Raw genomic sequence first — 19,285 nt, 5'->3', positions numbered from 1 at the left:
TAATACTACTGCGTATTGTTTAATTATACATGATAAAATTGTTGAATATAACCCGCTTACAAGTATTGTTAGAAATGTAAGTTAATCGTTAATAGTTAGTTATGTAAGTTAATCGCTAATAGTTAGAAATGTATGTTAATCGCTAATAGACTATAGTTAAGCTTATCATTATAATGAAGGAAAAAAATAATAAATAAGATATAATAATCATTTATTTGTGTTTAAATTATTCCTTACAAATGTTTTCTAAATTAATCTTTTGAAATTTGACTAACAATTGCAAATGTCATATTATTGTAATTTCCACCATGATACGTGAATGTTAATATTTGATTTGAAGCTGCATCTTGAAAATTCTTGAATTGTTCTGGTTTTTCCAGTAATGCCATCATCCTCGCAGGCAAGAAGAACCATTCCTTCGTAAGCAGCTTTGCTATTATTCTCTCCCCATATTTGGTTTTAATTTTCGATAATTCAGTTATTCGGTATGACCCCCCAATCTCCAAAGTATTCAGTTTTATAAAAGTTTTTGGTTCTACAGTTGCGAGTTCATTAATCTTAGTTAAATCCATTTCTATAATAATAAAATAATATTAAGAATAGAGAATAACGTAAAAAAGAAAAAATAATTCTTACCTTCTAAAGATTATCTACGACAATTACGTGACAATAAAAAAATATTCTATCTGCAACGTGAAACTGGTACTTTGTACTGCTTGAAGCTTCAATACTGCTATTACACCACAATAAAATATTATGACTGCAGCGTTACAGACTTGAACTTTCGACTGCTTCACGCTTCTAATCGAGACTGAATGAAATTTCCTAATTGCTAGCGTGGGTGACTTTGAATAATATCCTAGGAGGGAATAAGATATACACACTTGGAAATTGAGAGTAGGGGAAGTGTTGCAGGCAAACGAAACTTGGGTGGCTTTGAATAATATCGTAGGAAGGGATAAGATATACACGCTTATTGGAAATTGAGAGTGGAGGGACTGTTGCAGGCGAACGACATTTTTGATGGGTTACTCACTCATGATTGTAGATTTCAAAGAGAATTCATTATTTTAAACCTGTTGATACATGTATTCTTTAGATCAAGTAGTTGTTAATTAAAATAAATAAATCCATTTAATTATATACACGTTCCTTATATAAAGTGACATCAGTCTAGAATATAAACTTTTCATTGTTTAAAAGCAAGTCGTGAGATACACGTTCTTCAGATCAAATAACCGTCATCTAAAACAAATATATTTAATTCAAACGTGTCATAACACGTACTAGATGGTGCAGATAGTCACGTTCCTCAGATAAAGTAATGACAGTTTAAAATATAAACTTTTCATTATTTAGAAACGAGTCGTGAAATATACGTCCATTATTACTTGGGTTGGGAATACTAGCATCTTAAGGACATATCCTGAGTGCAGCTTAAAATTTACGAGCGCATCAATTGCTTTTCGACAATCTTACGTCACACTGTGACTCTGTTTAGCACGTGGGATCATTTGTCTGCTCTGCTTGTGAGAAAAGTCTTGAGAAAAAAATAGCTAGAGGCTGAATGATTTGTCTGGTCTGCTTGAGGGAGGAAAAGTCACGAAAAAATAGCTAGAGGCTGGTTTAGAGGGTAAAATATGGTCAGAAAGTATCGAGCGCATCAATGGCTTCTTGACAATCTTACTTCACAACTGTGACTCTGTTTAGCACGTGGGCTCATTTATCTGACCTGTTTGTGAGAAAAGTCTCGAAAAAAAATAGCTAGAGACTGGTTGAGAGGGTAAAATATGGACAGAAGGTATCGGGTCAGTTTTAGAGAGCCCTGGGAAAGCTCATAGGAGGAACATTGGGTGGTCCCTAGAATTTCACTCCCCATTGTTTCGCAAAAGGAAAAATAATGTCTGTTAACTATGTAACATGTAGAGCATGCTTACAGGAAGATGTAATGAATAATCTATTCATTTATAATATGCTTACAGTAATTTTTATTCAATATTCAAAAGATTTAACATATAATACTTTTATTCAATATATATATATATATATATAACTAAAAAGAGTTTTAACATATAATATTTTAAAATATCAAGCTATTCTTCTGCCCTTGCTACCTCCATCGTTGTCTCCTCCTCATCCTCCTCCTCCTCCTGCTCCTCCTCCTCTTCCTGCGGAATTATCCCTGCCTCTATCTCAATCATTCTGATACCTCTCATCAACAGTTGTATACAGCGTGTTACTGTAAAAAATCATCAGATTTTAGAAAAATGTATGATGCAATCTCATTCATAATAACTTACTATTTTCATACTCCATTCCATGCGTCTCGATTGTTTCTTCATTTACCGCTTGTGATAAATTTTGCATAATTTCATCTATTATTCTTGTAATTATATGAATTACTGGAGAATTCTGTCTATACGCTAAATTAATAATCACTTGATACTGCATATTTTTTCACTTTATATTTATCGACAGCTTGTATAAGAAAAAAGGAATCTGTACCCAAGGTTCAAAAAAGGTATAATGTGAAATTAAAAGAAGGACCCAAGGAGGAAAATAGTAGGAGGGAATAGAATGGGTATGTGGAGGGAAAAAGACCCTTCAATGGTGTAGAGGTAGATTGAGAGGGAAGAAAAATGGTTAAATGTGAAATCAAGTTAAATGGCGGGTCCATAGTAGGAAAATAGTGGGAAGGTCTAGGATAAGTATGTGGAGGGAGAAAAGACCCTCCGAGGGCAGGACTAAGAAATCAAAAATGGCAGTCCGTAAGATGCTTAGGACCCCTAGCGGTGTAGCTGCCCCAGTAATTTTCGTGATCGCTACCTAGTGGAGAAAAAAGAAACTTTTTCCTCCACCAACTAAAATACAAAAAAAAGTTCTCTGGGTAACTGTCAGGATAACTAACCATCCGGGCCCTAGGGTGATGGGAGAGGGGTAACCCTTAGGGAACTAGTGGACCCGTAGGATAACTAACCATCCGGACCCTAGTGACATGGGAGAGGGGGTAAGCCTTAGAGAACTAGTGGACCCGTAGGATAATTAACCATCCGGGCCCTAGGCTGATGGGAGAGGGGTGAGAGACTCTAAGAGAGAAAGAGAGGGTGAGAGGGATCTCTCTCTCTCTCTCACTCCCCATAGCCAAAGCATTTCCTCCGCACACCCGCACCCTCCTCATCACCCAATAAACCCTAGCTCTTAAGAAGACACTTCCCCCCGCACACCCGCACTCCCCTCACCACCGTGTCACAGGAACCCAAGACACTTCCCCCCGCACACCCGCACTCCCCTCACCACCGTGTCACAGGAAAACCCAAGACACTTCCCCCCGCACACCCGCACTCCCCTCACCACCGTGTCACAGGAACCCCCTAGCTACCACTACTAATGTCGAGAAAATTTTTGACCAAAAAACAGCTGCCCAAGCATTTGAAACAATTTCAGATTGAAGAATCCGTCGGTATTAAACGACCTATTCTACTTGTTTCATATTGCACTTTTATTCAATTAACATAAAACACCATTAATTTTTAAATTAAATCAACAAAAGTAGAGTAATGATTAACCAAATCTATTTTATTAATTCTAAGATTTACAATTATCATATTTCTTTTAACTGCATAAAAGTGCAATATGAAACAAGTACACAGAACGAAATAGTAGCCTATTATTGAATAAATATAGCATTATAACAAGGTCCTTAAAGATTATTTTTCAACCGATGCTCTCCGTTATAGTCGGAATGTACTACTGTTCATTATTTTATGTTAAGGTGATTGTAATAACATCCACATTAATTGATTTCTTTGCGTAGATTTAATTCTGCTTCATCGACGTAAAGGCTTGTTTATCGATAGGAAATAAAATATAATTATTAATATCAAGGTTTTTTTTAAACCCAATAAAAAGCCTTTAGTCGATGAAGCAGATCAGTACGAGCTAATTCGGTCCCTATGAAAAAATTAATACCTCTAAAATTGTAGAAGATAATTTGGAAGTACTATTTTGCCGTGCAATGCATTCCATTAAACCATTAATATAAGTACCTCCTTCTATGCAGCTATACAAATTGAGACATTATTACAGTTACTTCTGAGACATTAATTTATCACCGGGTTCATTATTTATTATAAAATGCGGTGATCAACAGGACATAATATCAAACATCGGAGTATTTAGTTTTATATATTACGTTCATTGGTACAATGTAAAATTCCTACACTACATGATTGTTGACATAGAATTAATGTTAATGTTACATTACAATGATTGTAACATAGGTATTATATTAAGGATGATGGTAATAAATCAATCTTATGCATTCCTTCATATAATTACTCTTGGGCATTGTATTAATTGAAAATACATTGTATTAATGATTTCTAAGCCAATGTTCACCATTTATTAATAACAGGTTGACTATTTCTTTCTGTGTAGAATAGGTCGTTTAATACCGACGGATTCTTTAATCTGAAATTGTTTCAAATGCTTGGGCAGCTGTTTATTGGTCCAAAATTTTTCTCGACATTACTCCGAAAAATGTTATGAAAATAAGGAAATACAATGAATATCGTGACGTTTCATGGCTCAAATGAAAGCTGAAACTTTGAACTTTATGTCACCAAAGTTTCACAGAATTACCATCATTATTGCAAGTGCTACAAAAAGTTGAATTGACGTAACGAAAAATAAAAAATTTTTAATTTAGCAACATTTATATTTAATTGTAATTTGATAAGTACTCGTTTTCTATGCATTGAGCTAATTCCACTATATGTAGAATTTTATCAGCATTCCAACGGTTTTTTGAATTTTATTGTATCTTTCCTCATTACGAAGTTATACACGTTTAAAGAAGTGACTGATTTTCAACCAAATTTCTCAAGTGGTCTTAAACTTTTGACCGGCAGTGTATATATTAGGGTGACCGTTAAAAAGTGCGTTCGCGAATTTTTTGATTCCACCCCTCAAATCGGTTCTATATAAAATAACAAACATTTCCACACCGGGAAAACCTTTTTTTTAAGGAAAAATGGTGCCTGTAAGCTCGATGTTTTTTGTATTTGATTATATAGCATTAGGATTTTCAACAATTCCAGTTATAATTTTCTCACAGGTATATGACGCGTTTTAAAAATTGTACAATAATGGTAACTCACTCTCCTGCTATATATATGTAAGGAAAAAAATTGAAACTCATTTAATTTTACCCTGGCTTTTTGCAATGTTTTAATGAACATGACGTTAAAAATCGGCGAGGCGAAAAATATTTATGTTGCCGAAATCCTCAAAATTTAAATTATATTAAGGTCTCTCTACACACAAACATTATGAAAAATATTGGTAATTAGCGTTTTGGGTGTTTCATAATGAATTTCTTTTATCGATTCGTTCACTACTTAATATATCCAACAATATTTAGTATCTTTTATAAATAAACTACAGCACTGAATGTAGATTTCTAAATTTCATTTGTTTTCATCTAATTTGTATCTTTTTACTGAGAATAATTTACAAATATTACGTTAGAAAAGAAAACAATTTTTTGTCCAAGAGAACTTATGAAATCTTGATGATACTTCATATATTTTCTTCGTATTTTGTTTATATCGAAAATGAACAAAATTAGATCTTTTTACTTATCTTTTGATTGAATTTTTTAGTTATTTATTCACTTTTTAACTAGCTTATTTTGTGATCGAAACAAAAAATAATTTAATATTGTCCGAACATTTTTAATGATTTATTTATTAATTTTTACAAAGATTTATTCAACTCTATGTAAAAATTAATAAATAAATCATCAAAAATTTTCGGATAATATTAAATTATTTTTTGATTCGATCACAAAATAAGCTAGTTAAAAAATGAATAAATAACTAAAAAATTCAATTAAAAGATAAGTAAAAAGATCTAATTTTGTTCATTTTCGATATAAACAAAATACGAAGAAAATATATGAAGTATCATCAAGATTTCATAAGTTCTCTTGGACAAAAAATTGTTTTCTTTTCTAACGTAATATTTGTAAATTATTCTCAGTAAAAAGATACAAATTAGATGAAAACAAATGAAATTTAGAAATCTACATTCAGTGCTGTAGTTTATTTATAAAAGATACTAAATATTGTTGGATATATTAAGTAGTGAACGAATCGATAAAAGAAATTCATTATGAAACACCCAAAACGCTAATTACCAATATTTTTCATAATGTTTGTGTGTAGAGAGACCTTAATATAATTTAAATTTTGAGGATTTCGGCAACATAAATATTTTTCGCCTCGCCGATTTTTAACGTCATGTTCATTAAAACATTGCAAAAAGCCAGGGTAAAATTAAATGAGTTTCAATTTTTTTCCTTACATATAGTATATAGTAGGAGAGTGAGTTTCCATTATTGTACAATTTTTAAAACGCGTCATATACCTGTGAGAAAATTATAACTGGAATTGTTGAAAACCCTAATGCTAATCAAATACAAAAAACATCGAGCTTACAGGCACCATTCGTCCTTTAAAAAAAAAGGGTTTTCGCGGTTGGAAAATGTGTGTTATTTTATTTAGAACCGATTTGAGGGGTGAAATCAAACAAATTCGCGAACTCACTTTTTAACGGTCACCCTAATATATATAGATTACCCCCGAAAGCACCAATATCCATTAACGTGAACCGGTATAAGTGGTCAGCAACAGCCATTTGAACGATGCTAAAATATTTTTTATAATTAAAAAATAGGCTTCCGGGATTATGGGGCACACGTATACGGATGTGCTTACCATCGATGAAGCCTACACAGTTTGGTATATTCCATCTTGCCCAAAAACCAGCTGCACATTTTCTCCAGTCTTCCTTCCAAGCATTAGAAAGATACTTTGCCTCTAAAGCTTGTACTAACACTTTACAAACTTCTTTAACTAGTTTTCTTACCGTGGACTCACCCTTTCTGAAAGCTAGAGTTATAGAGTGTGTTGAATCACCTGTAGCAATGTATCTAGGAAACAGATAAATAATTTATAAATAATATACTGTAATATCTTTTACACATGCTTTATAAAATACATACATGTACAGACCTTAATGTGATTAACAATTTCATTTGAGGAGGAAGAGCTCGCCAGTTTCTTTTACGCAAGTAAACTTCTGTAATTGTCAATGATTTCTTGAAATGAACTAAGGTCATCCTTGTGTACTGATAAAACCTGTCTGGACTCTCTTTTAGTTCAGTAAATAAATTAACATAATCCCCTTTTGCCTTTCTATTCAAATTTATTGGACTTATGTGCCATCTTCTATGGATCCAATGTTTTTGTTTCTTCTTTCTTAAATATAAAATTTCAACTGCTGACCAAAAAATCATTAACATAAAAATCATAGTATCTTCTTCCAAAAGATCGTAATTCAGCCATAATGTTAAAAAGATATTAAGTCCGAAAACTGCAGAAAAAACAGACATTAAAAAAAATGTAGATACAAATATAATGAATTAAAAATAATTTTTTGAGTGCCATTTTTTATTATAATGTGACATAATACAATATATTGTGTTCCAAATAATTAAAAGAGGATAAGCATAAATAGTATATGTAAATTTATGTAAATTATAAAGGCCTTGTAATAATTTTAATGTTTGATGTACTTGCAAATCTTTATCCTTTACTCCTATTGGAGATGCAACTATACTATATTATAGAGTATTATAAGCACCATTCATCAAGTTTACACAATCATAATTTTTACTGATAGCAAAAATGTTTTGCCAAAAACACCAATTTAGGCTCAATCATAAAATTGCTTCTTAAAAACCCAATAAACTTATGCAATTTTTAACTTTTTCCGGGTTATACATAAAACTAAAAGGAATAAATTATATTTAAGAATGTTTTATATTATTATGTCATATAAATACAACCATCAAAAATAGTTATTTTAATTTCATTATGACCAAAAATTAGGTTTGTTTTGATGTCATAAGAACTTATTTTGCGGATAGGGAGAATATATAAAGTATTAGAATTAATACCTCCAATTATTTCAATTAAATTATTTGTTACATGAATAAAAGTATAATCACACACACACAGGAGTATTCAGTGGTGATGCTAGATGGCGCTGTGTAAGAGTAATAGTGATCAAGGGCGGTATTAATAAATCGAACTTACGGTGGTATTCAGAGACGTGACTCGAACTCGACTTAAGACTTGCTTCTGCTGAGTTTACTCCAGTCCGGCTCTACTCAACTTGAACTGACTCGAAGTTCAAATGACGCTGCAGCGGGCGTCGACTCGAAATATACAAATGGCGATTTATAATGACACGGTTAAAATTAGAACAATCTGAAAGGTAACCTCCCGGAGTGTACTAATGTGCTGAAATTTGAAACTGCTAAAAAAAGGCTAGATTGGATAAATTTGGAAAATATTATATATCATTCGTAATCGTAAGAATTGATTAAATAGATAATTATATTCATTCTATTCTTTGATTTTCTCATGAAAATAATTATAATTTGATAATTATGCTACTATATTTATTGGCTTTTTATATTTATTTATCATGTCGATTATAACAATCTTTTATTAAATTTTAGTGTCTAATTTTTTATAAAATGGCAAGAAGTATATACACCGAGAAGGAAAAGGAGATATTATGCAATCTCGTAGAGCAGTTTAAACACATAATAGAAAATAAAGCAACTGGTTTTTTGGATTTAAAAAAAAAAGAAGAAACATGGAATAAAATTAGTAATATCTATAATGCACATAGATTTCCTACAAAAAATGCTGTTCAACTAAAAAAATGTTGAAAAAACTTAGTACAGAGGTAAATGGCTGTGTTTCAAAACTTTAGCGCTACGATAGCGCTAGGCAAAATACGTGTCATGATTGATCAAATTGATTCGACTGACCAATCACGATATAGCGCTATCTTAGCGCTTAGGATTTGAAACGTAACCAATATGACATAAATTTCAAATAAATATTTTAGATTTATATACAAGAAATAATATTAATAGGACAAGGAAAATACACACGACAGAAAAGGCAAATCGTCTTAAAACTGGGGGTGGGCAGCTGTTATCACAAGTGAGAGACCCAATTATGGAAAAAGTTGATTCTATTACTTCATTTAAGGGGATGCATCGAGCGACTCAAACACTCATTCAAGATTATCTTCCAAATTATTAGGAATATGAACCTTTTTGTAGAGATTAAATTTACTGTTTTGAATGTACTGAAGCGCGCTACAAACTCGGTTTCTCAAAATTGTAAAAAATAATTTTCATAAAAATTATAAATACTTGTAATTTTGTTGGTCATAATAATATTGAAAATTAGGCCTTGTAGCGCGCTAAAGAAAAGTTCTATGACTAATTAGGGACCAAGAAGAAACAAATATACCTACAAATGTGGAAGATTTTTTTGAAAAACTAAATTAGCTATTGAAAGACAAGTTTTACACTATTTTACCGACGGAGAAGTTTCACAGTGCGTTAGACAAGGACAGGCCTATTAGCTCTCCTCGCTTTAGAAGGGGTACCCATACTCTCCCCACCATTCCCCGCTAAACAAACCAACTCTCCTACACACAGCAAGATGGCTGGCTAACGTTGCCTTTCGGTGTGAATCCGTAGCGGAATGGAAGAACAAATAATTATTTGTAGATTTTAGGGTTAGGTTTCCGCATATCCGGCGTTGTACCGCTCTTCCATATCATTTCGGGAGGCTACAGTAAAATTTTCAAAATATTTTGTCATCTACAAGTCTCAAAAAGCTTGAATTAGTTGACGAAAGCGTGACTCGTAGCAGCCGACGCTGATGTGCTATACAACTTAGCGATCAGCGTCGGCTCCTACGAGTCATGCTTCAGTCAACTAATTCAAGTTTTTCGAGAGTTGTAGATGACAAAATGATTTGAGAAATTTATAGTAGCTGCCCGAAATGTTATGGAAGTGCGGTACAACGCCGGATATGCGGAAACCTAACCCTGAAATCTACAAATAATTATTTGTTCTTCCATTCCGCTACGGATTCACACCGACAGGCAGCCTTAGCTAGCCATCTTGCTGTGTGTAGGAGAGTTGGTTTGTTTAGCGTGGAATGGTGGGGAGAGAGTGGGTACCCTTTCTAAAGCGAGAGAGCTAATAGGCCTGTCCTTGTCTAACGCACTGTGAAACTTCTCCGTCGGTAAAACAGTGTAAAACTTGTCTTTCAATAGCTAATTTAGTTTTTCAAAAAAATCTTCTACATTTTTAGGTATATTTGTTTCTTCCTGGTCTCAAATTAGTCATAGAACTTTTCTTTAGCGCGCTACAAGGCCTAATTTTCAGTATTATTAGGACCAAAAAAATTACAAGTATTTATAATTTTTATGAAAATTATTTTTTATAATTTTGAGAAACCGAGTTTGTAGCGCGCTTCAGTACAGTCAAAACAGTAAATTTAATCTCTACAAAAAAGTTCATATTCCTAATAGTTTGGAAAATAAACTTGAATGAGTGTTTGAGTCGCTCAATGCATCCCCTTAAAACAAAAAGAATAGATTCACCATAATGTGGTTAATGTGTCATCGCTGAGGATCAAACTGTGTTAATTGAAATGAATATTAAAATAAAGAAGCTGACAGATTAGATATATAATATGTGACGACAACTTTTCGAGGGCAGACTTTTTCGCCTTTTACTCGCAAGGGGAATACGAGTTCGAAGGTGAGGTGCACAAGGCACACGGAATTTAAACAAAAAATGAATGCCGATTTAATCTTTAACAATAATTTATTTAAATTAATAACCACATAGGTGAAAACCTGCTAATTGGACGCCAGGCATCCCATTTCATCCCGCGGCTTGACCGGCTGAGACCGTCTCAGGTCGTGCTAGAATTGGCTTTACCGAATCCGTATATAACTTTAATAAGTTTATTTACCAGGTCCTAATCTGATGCTTTTAGGAACCTGAATTACGATAACCTAAATAAAAATGCATTTAGGAACATCCAACGAAAAACCAACAGAATCTACTCCGCTTTTGGCTCTTTGCTAGGTGAACCTATGACCTGGAAATAATAGGACAAAACACAAGAAAAACTCGAAAGAGGTGTTACGTACTGGGTAGTCGTGGACGCCTATCGGTCGAGTTTCGGCTGACTTGACACTAGGGTCTGAGTCAGTAGAAACGCCGACTGAGCTTTGCGACTCACAGTACAGTACACTAAAGTATTACACTCCGAGCGGTAAGAATGTAATGAGTTGGCAAGATTCGGGGTGAATGATAGTATATATAAACATACGTTGGAACAGCTGGTTTGACACAAAACTATGTATTTTCAGGTATTACAATTATACTTACAATAAACGCTAATTATGCTGGATCAGCATTCGCAGGATTATTTACTATTTGTCACAACTATTGGAGAGACTAGACTCTCCTATGGTTGTGGATTTCTCGCACTTAATTACTTATGATCAGTTCGTAGTATTTGTGGTTGTCTTCCAGAACGGTACGTGTTAGGCACGACTGAAAGATGTACTCTCGCGACAATTTCTACACGACTTGTTTCGGATTGAATTATACTAGACTTAACTACCAGTACACGGCCACTGGGCAAGAGATTTGTTAGAATACGGTGGAATACTCTGCTCCCGTGGAACGAACACTAGAGTTACGACCTTGGAACGCGGATGATGCGGCAGCGGCTAAGCCTGCATAGAATAAGACTCAACTTGAGGGTCGCGGAGCTCGCATATATGTAGGAGGCTTAATAGGTCATGTGTCGTTAGTAGCGCCATGATCTTTTGACACATGACAACCAAAAAGTCTCCACATCCACGGCCGACGCCCAAGGTTTGACGCATTTCCGGAAAAGAAGTCCGGGTGTCAGCAATGTGCAATACTACCGGTATTGCACACGGACGCGTGCGGTCTACTTTGGTTCGGCGAGGTGGCTGACCCCTACGTTACACCTCCCCCCTTAGATGAAACATTGTTCTGTGGAGGTCAATGTTTCCAGGATGAGAAGTATGGGTCAAGCCAACTGCCGACAATTTCTAGAGGAATTTGATGCTTATTAACTAAAGGGTAGCGAGTCCCGTGGCATCGATTATTGATTCCAGGTACGGCATACTCTGCACCTGGCGAATAGGTTGTTGAAATGGCATGCTGACGGTGCGTATAGGAAGCATTGGCATGCTCTCGGCTGTTATCGTTGGAGTGCTTTGAACTCTGATAGAGGTGGTTGACGTCGGGCTGGCACGCGCATGTGTCGGATTTCGTTTGAACCACAGGGCCGCAGCAATTAATATAATGAGTATAAAAAGAGATCCGGATGAAGCATATGAGATGATGGATGCTCTAAGGGTGGTAGAATCTTGTCTCTGCAGGTCCTTTGCTTCTCGGGATATATCCTTGAGGGCTACGCTGTTTTTGGATAGATTCCAGTCCTCCAATGGTTTACTCTTAATAGCCTGTATCTTTATTAATTTCTGTAGAGCTGGAATGTGACCTTCGGGTAGAAGTTCAGGGAGAGGCATCGGCTCTAGGGCTTCGAAGTGAGTAACATCGGACACCATCAGGGTTTGCAGCGATCGTAGCTGAGTAGATGTAGTGTCCGCGAAGCATCCTGCTTCTAATTGGATAATTCCATCTCCAAGGATGGTTTCAGTTCCCCTTACGTTTCCTTGGCAGATGAGGGTGATTTGTTCTGGTTTTGGGAGAGAGTATAACCAGGTTCGGGGTTGAACCAAAGGGGTCCAGAAGGGGACCGGTGAAAGAGGCAACCCTGATGTCGCAACCAGTCCATTGGATAGTGTCATGGTGTTGGAGGATGGATAACTCGCATTCCTGGTTATGCGCGATCTTATGAAGAGGTGCTCCAGGAGCACAGTAGTATGTTTTCAGGTGATGGAGGCAATGGGATAGAGACTCGGAAGGGATGGGGGTGTAAAAACGTTGGAAAGAAGAGACTGCTAGATAGGGATGGGCAGGTTGAATAAAGGTGGTGATAGTTTGGTTATCGGGACGATTATGGTGGGTTGGGTAAGGATAGGTTTTATACAGATGGTATTCTTCCTTGTTGAGTAGAGGGATTTCGATCACGACCACCAATTGTCCTTTGTAATGATTAACGTGTAGGTGAGAGAGTTCTTGGATTTCCTCCATCAGTAGTTCTTCTTCGTCGAAAGGCAAGGAAAATCCGGTCTTGAGGGTGGCTTCCTGCAAGGCCTGTTGTAACCGGGTAGGTGTAAGTATCATGGGGTGCAAAATTCCACGACGAGCGAAGAGAACAGCATCCACAAGGAATAAAATACTGGTCCTGTATTGGTCTGTGTACATTTCCATTTGTCGGATGTAATCTCGATGTACCCTCGCGTGTTTTTCTTGTTCAAGGGTGTCATCGGTGAGAGCGATAGCGTCAGCCAAGGCCTTGGTTTGTTCTTGAAGCTCTTGGTTATGGTTATTTAGGCTAGTGATAGAAAGGTGCAAGGCGGAGAATTCCGACTGTACCACGTGCGTCTGTTTTTCCAACAAATGGGCGGTGTGTGTTCCTTTTTCTTGTAGCTTTAATATTTCGCTGGTGTAGTATTCGCCATCTTCTTCGGTCAAGGTACCAAAAATAGTTTTAGAGAGTCCTCCTACGAATCCTAGTGGAGCGCTTCTACGGTTCCGATTAAGGTCCGTAGGATGTAAGCCTCGGCGAAGTATTGAAGCAAAAAAGTTCGGTGTCAACAATTTTGCGTCCGATCTCTTCGAGTTTACTGTCATTGATGCAAGAGATGTTGCCCTTGCACACATAGAAGAGTGTGTCGTAGAATTTTCCGAGATTAGGGGCTTGACTGGTCAAATTGGCGATGTCAATGGTTGTGGCGACCTTCCATAGCACAAGATAGTACTGTAGGATTGCGATTTTTTCGAAGAAGATACCGGGGTTGTGTTCAAGTGAGTGATGTTGTATGCATGGATCCAGGAGATCTGCGTGAGGCTTAGCATCATTATGAATAATATATTTATAATGGTCGTCATGGTAATATCGGGGGTCGGCGACAGAATACCGAAAAAGTTATAGTAATTTTTTTTATATAGGTTGGTATTGGTAGTATCGGTAGCAGTTGCTATAGCATCATAACACGTGTTTGGCCGACTTGTGGGTTCGAAGACTTCGAAGGCCAAGACAAAATAAGATGATGTATTCACTTGTTTCCGGTTTTTGTGCAATACTGGTTTCATACGCTTAAAAATGTGGCTTTTTAATGGATATAAATATTTTATAAAAAAGAAGACTGATAACGTCATGTATGTACATACATTAATTACATTTAGAATATTTGTTTGACTTTTTTTCTATAAAATGTATTATTTACTGTGTATGATCTCATTCCAGAGTGTGATTGTAAAAATTCATTCCAATCTGCATTAAGAGATTTCAATTTTTGTTAACTTTTAGAATTAAAATTGAAAAGTGTTTTAAGAAAGTCTTATATAAAAGACTGATGTCTCTTTAAATTATAGATCTATTTTGTTCTGTTCTTACTCTGATACTAGTGATGTAAAGCAATGATCCTAAGTATTTATTATGATTAAAATAATATTTATGCATTTATATTTATCTATATTTTAAATTTGCAGATATTTATCTTGTATAAAGCACAAACTTTTCAATTGTAAAGCCAGAGGAAAATACAGTAATGGAAAATTTTATTTGATTAAAAGCCACACTCACCATGAGATAAAAACAACAGAAATTAAAAACAAAGTGAAATTTTATAATACGATAAAAGATTTATGTAAAATTCCTGGTATAGAGCCAATAAAAATATATGAAGCTGCTAAATTAAGGTGAGGCATATTAATTAGCTTTTAAAATGTAAATGTTAAGCACATTATAAATATATTTGAAATAATGGACTAATATTAATTCAAAATATTTTTCCGAAGGTACCCGGAAGCTGCAAAATACATAACTTATTGCTCTTGTAGAAGGACAATTCAAAGGTTTATAGGTAATATGAATAGGCTTAGTCCGAACAATGAGAAAATAAAAAATCTACTAGATTTATTAAGATATTTAAAGAATAATAAAAATGCAAATCTTTTTGAATACATACATGGAGAAGAAAAATCTAAACTAACTTTTCAAGCAATTTATTCTGAATCATCATTTGAAACAGATTTGAGTATTGTATTATATGATGAGAAATTAATAGAGAAAATAAATTTAAAAGGTTCTTCGTTATATATCGATGCCACGTACAGGGTTGTTCTTGAATTTAAGAACAGAAAAGTGCAATTTCTAACAGTTTTAACCAAGGTTGAAAATAAGACTGTTTATAAAGTAAGTTCAACTCTACAATTAAATGAAATTTATATTTTTAATGTCTGTAATTAAATTACTAAAACTATATTTAATTAAAACCTTATTTTCATACAAATTAAAGCTAAATTCTTCTTTAATCAAATCGTCATTCAATTTTAGCAGCGCCTTTAATTTTCTAGCTGTGCATAGAATACATTTCCTACTTACCGTTATATTATTTATTCTCCTTAGGCTATACCATTAATCTGGGCCTTTATGAACAATAGAAGCGAAGAGAGTTATACAAAGATATTTCAGTTTTTAAAAGACACGATTCCTTCCTTCTATCCAGCTCATGTCATGACGGATTATGAGAAAGCAATTGGAAATGGACTGAAAAAGATTTATCAAAATATCATATTGCTACTTCCATTATTCGCAAGTAAGTTTTCTCATCAAAATAAATTTCATTTTATGATTCTTTAGCAATTGTGTAGTTATAATTAAGCTCAATTGATTCCTTATAATATATCCTTTCTGAAAATTGAAATATATTGCTTAATGTGTCAATTTCAAAGCTAAACTGAAAAATTTTATTAGCGAACGATTATTATTAATCTGCATTTCCATTAAATTAAAATTAATATAATATATTAGCACAATGTATGACGTTGTATGTTAATATACTTTTATAGTGAAACAAACATTTTTTAGTATAATCATCCTACATAAATAAATATAAAATTATTTATACCTTATATATAGGCTTTAATAAAAAATGCCCAGAAATTCGGTTTAATTAGCCAAAAGAATAATAAACTAACATGCCCTGAAAGGTTTATAGTATTGAAAAAGTTAATTTTCCTAGCACTTTTACCAAAGAATTACATCATTAACACCTATAATCTGATAAAGAAAAAGGCTATTATGGAATTTAACAATTTTTTTGAAAACTTTTTTTGTTTATTATGAAAGACAATGGTTGGCTGTAACTACCCCTGAAAATTTTAGTGTATTTGATTTAAAAGATAGGACAAATAACAGCGCTGAAAGCTATCACAAAATTTTAAATAAAAATTTGGGTAAAAAAACCTAATATCAGTAAATTTTTTACTAAGTCAAGGTTTCTGTATTTTTTCACTATTTCATTTCTGAATAGCATATGGAGTATTTAAATTGTTAAGAATATTAATATTCTTTAACAGTGAAACTTGTTTTTTTTATAACTTTTAAATCAAAATAAGTATGATCAAAGTTAAATAAAAATTTAAGAAATACCCTAATGCTGCTTCAGTCAAGTTATATTTGTATATCTTTTGTAGACTTTCGTATATATTACACATTTATTAATCAGTAGTATCAGTTTTATTCTTAAAATATTTTATGAATGCTTCTATATTCTTTTTCGCATTAAGTAGACATTTGCCTCTATTTTCCTAGTATATTATTTAAAATCGTATGATTAAATAACTTTCTTTATCACTCTATCTCTATATCCTTTTTTGTATTTATTTACTAAAAATAAAACAATTTTTATGTATATTCTAGATTAGAAAAGTAGTTATGTTACTTTTTTCGCTTTTAAATTTAGTTTATTTGAATTAAAAGTAATTTAAATCAAAATAATTATCCTTAAAAATCCTGTTATTGTAGATAATTATTCTAACATTAATTTATAAAAATATTCAATGTCTTTATTATATTAATATATTGCACTTTCTTATTCAGTTTCTTAAAAGTTATACTACAAGATAACTACTATATAATAGAGTCTATCAATAATAATACGTGTAAATTGAGAGAACAGAAAAAAGTTACACGTGAAAAAAATAAAGAGATAAATAAATTTTATAAAAGGTTAAAATTAATAGAAACTGAAGAATCTGAAGATCTATTCAACAGAATAGTATATTTGTTTAACAATTTCACAGAAATAAGGAATTTAAAAAATCAAGAGATACAGAATATGGAAAATTTGTTAAGAAACATTAAAAAGGCAAATTTTTCAGAAAATAAGCTCAAGGGTGATAATATCCCAGAAATATTAATCAATAATAATACATCTCCCAAAGAAATAAGAGATAGATTAATGTTACTGAGAAACAGAAATTTGCATAATAAACAAGAATTTAAATTTATTGTTATTAATTATGATACAGGTATTTAATATAACATGATTGTTTAATTGTTCTCATATCAGTATTATGTAACTATATATAAAATATATGAAAACTTTATTTAACATTTCATGAAAAATAAAATTCTTAAAACTTACATTATTTACTAGTTTTATATTTCGGTTTATGAAATTTCCCTCGTCTAAATGCTAGAAAACAATTAGAATTATACATTTTTCCTCACTTTAAAATAGAAAAATAATGACAGTTAATGAACATTCAAAAATTCTCTATACATACATACTATTGCTATTATTCACTTCACCGGACATACGTAAATCGACATGAATCCATTGTTACAAGATATACTACATATGTTACAGCCGTTATAACTATAGCAAATGCTACGCTATACAACTATTAAGCCCAACGCCACCAAGCCCAGCTTAGGGTTAGCCAGCTAAAAAGGGCTACCAACATATGAAAAAGATAGAAATTTTTGTTGGCAATCACGAAATACTGATAAGAACTGTACTTCACATAGATTTTTCTTACTTTGGCCAAAATCGTGAAAAATATAAATTATAGAAAAATTGAAATTTTGCTTCTTAATTTCAATTTATTTTCCCCTTAAATTGACAACAAGTGCAAGTAAATTAAAAAAAGGACTAAAACTATATTTAATATAAGATTTTAAATAGTAGATATACATATATATAATATAAAATTCTAACGTTAAATAATGTAAGTGCTTATATATAATTATTCCCCATAGGTTAAAAATGAATGAAAATCTAGTACCAATAAGCATTATTACTAAAGAGGACAAACTTATCTTCATTGAAATAATGAAGAAGTATAAAAGCGTAATAGAGAACAAAATAACTGATGCCATTGGAAAGAAAGAAAAAGCTAAAGCTTGGGATAAAATAACTGAAGAATTCAACAGATCTATTCCAATTGGAAATAGAACACAAAAAACTCTGCAGAGTTTGTGGAAAAATTTAAAATATTCGGCTAAAAAGCATTATGCTTTAACAAAAAGAGAAACGTACCTAACAGGTAATTGATAGAATTGGTTGATTATATTAATCAATTATTATTATATCATATAATTTTCAATCCTCCAGGTAGTGGAAAACTTTCTGTCAGGCCAGATATTTTAGCAGAAAAGGTTCATGAAATAATTGGCCTTTCAATTGAAGGATTGCAATATCCTTTCGACTCAGATGAACAGCTTTCATCCCAACAAATTAACAGTACATTAATGGAGAATGAAGAGAATATTGATCCTAATGCCGATGATCCTGATGATCCTATTTTTGAGGTAAAATATCTAAATATGTAATGTAAAATTTGTAAACAAGTTTTCAAACTTTAATCTTAGCTACTATCATTAATGAAGTCACCTTGACTTATCATATTGATTGATTCTTTTTCCTATATATCTTTGTTGATACAATTAGATCAATGTATATCAATAAGAATATAATTGTATTAAAATTATATTGTTCACTATTTAACTGCAAATAGTACATTGTCTTAGTACAATTGGTAACATAATAAAATATAATATTTATACTTACTAATTGCAGTACCTGCTTAATGAAGGTGAAATAAATGATTGGTCAAGATGGAACCCCCGTAAACTGAAAAAACCTATAAGTAACCCACTTTCTAAAGCAATCTCTGGAGGAGCTGGAGAAAGTTCAAAAACCGTCAGGACAACAAATTATAATGAACTACAAATAAATTTGTTGCAAAAAAAAAAATAGAATTAATAAATGTATTACGAATAAATCATTCTGAAAAATCCAATATAGAGAAAGAAATATTGGAAATTCAATTACAAAAAGAAAAATTATCTGTTAAGCTTTTACA

The 19,285-nt window shown here is 32.8% G+C and overlaps 2 protein-coding genes across 3 annotated transcripts; both read left to right on the top strand.

The window, feature by feature from the left end:
• The first annotated feature begins 14,151 nt into the window (after positions 1-14,151).
• On the top strand, positions 14,152-17,538 carry LOC136776783 (uncharacterized). Its single transcript, XM_066732626.1, has 5 exons — positions 14,152-14,287; positions 14,621-14,830; positions 14,930-15,326; positions 15,540-15,731; positions 17,017-17,538. Exons 1-5 carry the CDS (start codon positions 14,232-14,234, stop codon positions 17,452-17,454), a joined length of 1,293 nt encoding a protein of 430 aa, XP_066588723.1. The 5' UTR covers positions 14,152-14,231; the 3' UTR covers positions 17,455-17,538.
• A 69-nt stretch (positions 17,539-17,607) lies between these two features.
• LOC136776784 (myb/SANT-like DNA-binding domain-containing protein 3) lies at positions 17,608-19,222 on the top strand. 2 transcript variants are annotated; one of them, XM_066732627.1, is made up of 4 exons: positions 17,608-18,055; positions 18,180-18,466; positions 18,535-18,731; positions 19,000-19,222. In XM_066732627.1, the coding sequence occupies exons 2-4, from the start codon at positions 18,187-18,189 to the stop codon at positions 19,177-19,179; spliced, it is 657 nt and encodes a 218-aa protein (XP_066588724.1). In that variant the 5' UTR covers positions 17,608-18,055; positions 18,180-18,186; the 3' UTR covers positions 19,180-19,222. The 2 variants fall into 2 exon arrangements, with proteins under 2 accessions (XP_066588724.1, XP_066588725.1); XM_066732628.1 differs by having other exon boundaries at positions 17,608-18,104.
• Positions 19,223-19,285: the final 63 nt, after the last annotated feature.

Source organism: Prorops nasuta, unplaced genomic scaffold (assembly GCF_024137725.1).
Source record: "Prorops nasuta isolate Cenicafe-Biocafe unplaced genomic scaffold, Cenicafe_Pnas_1.2 PNAS00010, whole genome shotgun sequence".
NCBI classification, from domain to species: domain Eukaryota; kingdom Metazoa; phylum Arthropoda; class Insecta; order Hymenoptera; family Bethylidae; genus Prorops; species Prorops nasuta.
This window is presented reverse-complemented; position numbering and strand designations above follow the sequence as displayed.

Coding starts and splice junctions, on each gene's coding strand:
- LOC136776784 (XM_066732627.1), top strand. CDS start 18,187: ATGAATGAAAATCTAGTACCAATAAGCATTATTACTAAAGAGGACAAA. Junction 18,467..18,534: donor AAGAGAAACGTACCTAACAG/GTAATTGATAGA, acceptor TCAATCCTCCAG/GTAGTGGAAAACTTTCTGTC. Junction 18,732..18,999: donor CTGATGATCCTATTTTTGAG/GTAAAATATCTA, acceptor TACTAATTGCAG/TACCTGCTTAATGAAGGTGA.
- LOC136776783 (XM_066732626.1), top strand. CDS start 14,232: ATGTGGCTTTTTAATGGATATAAATATTTTATAAAAAAGAAGACTGAT. Junction 14,288..14,620: donor AAGAAGACTGATAACGTCAT/GTATGTACATAC, acceptor TTAAATTTGCAG/ATATTTATCTTGTATAAAGC. Junction 15,327..15,539: donor AAAATAAGACTGTTTATAAA/GTAAGTTCAACT, acceptor TATTCTCCTTAG/GCTATACCATTAATCTGGGC.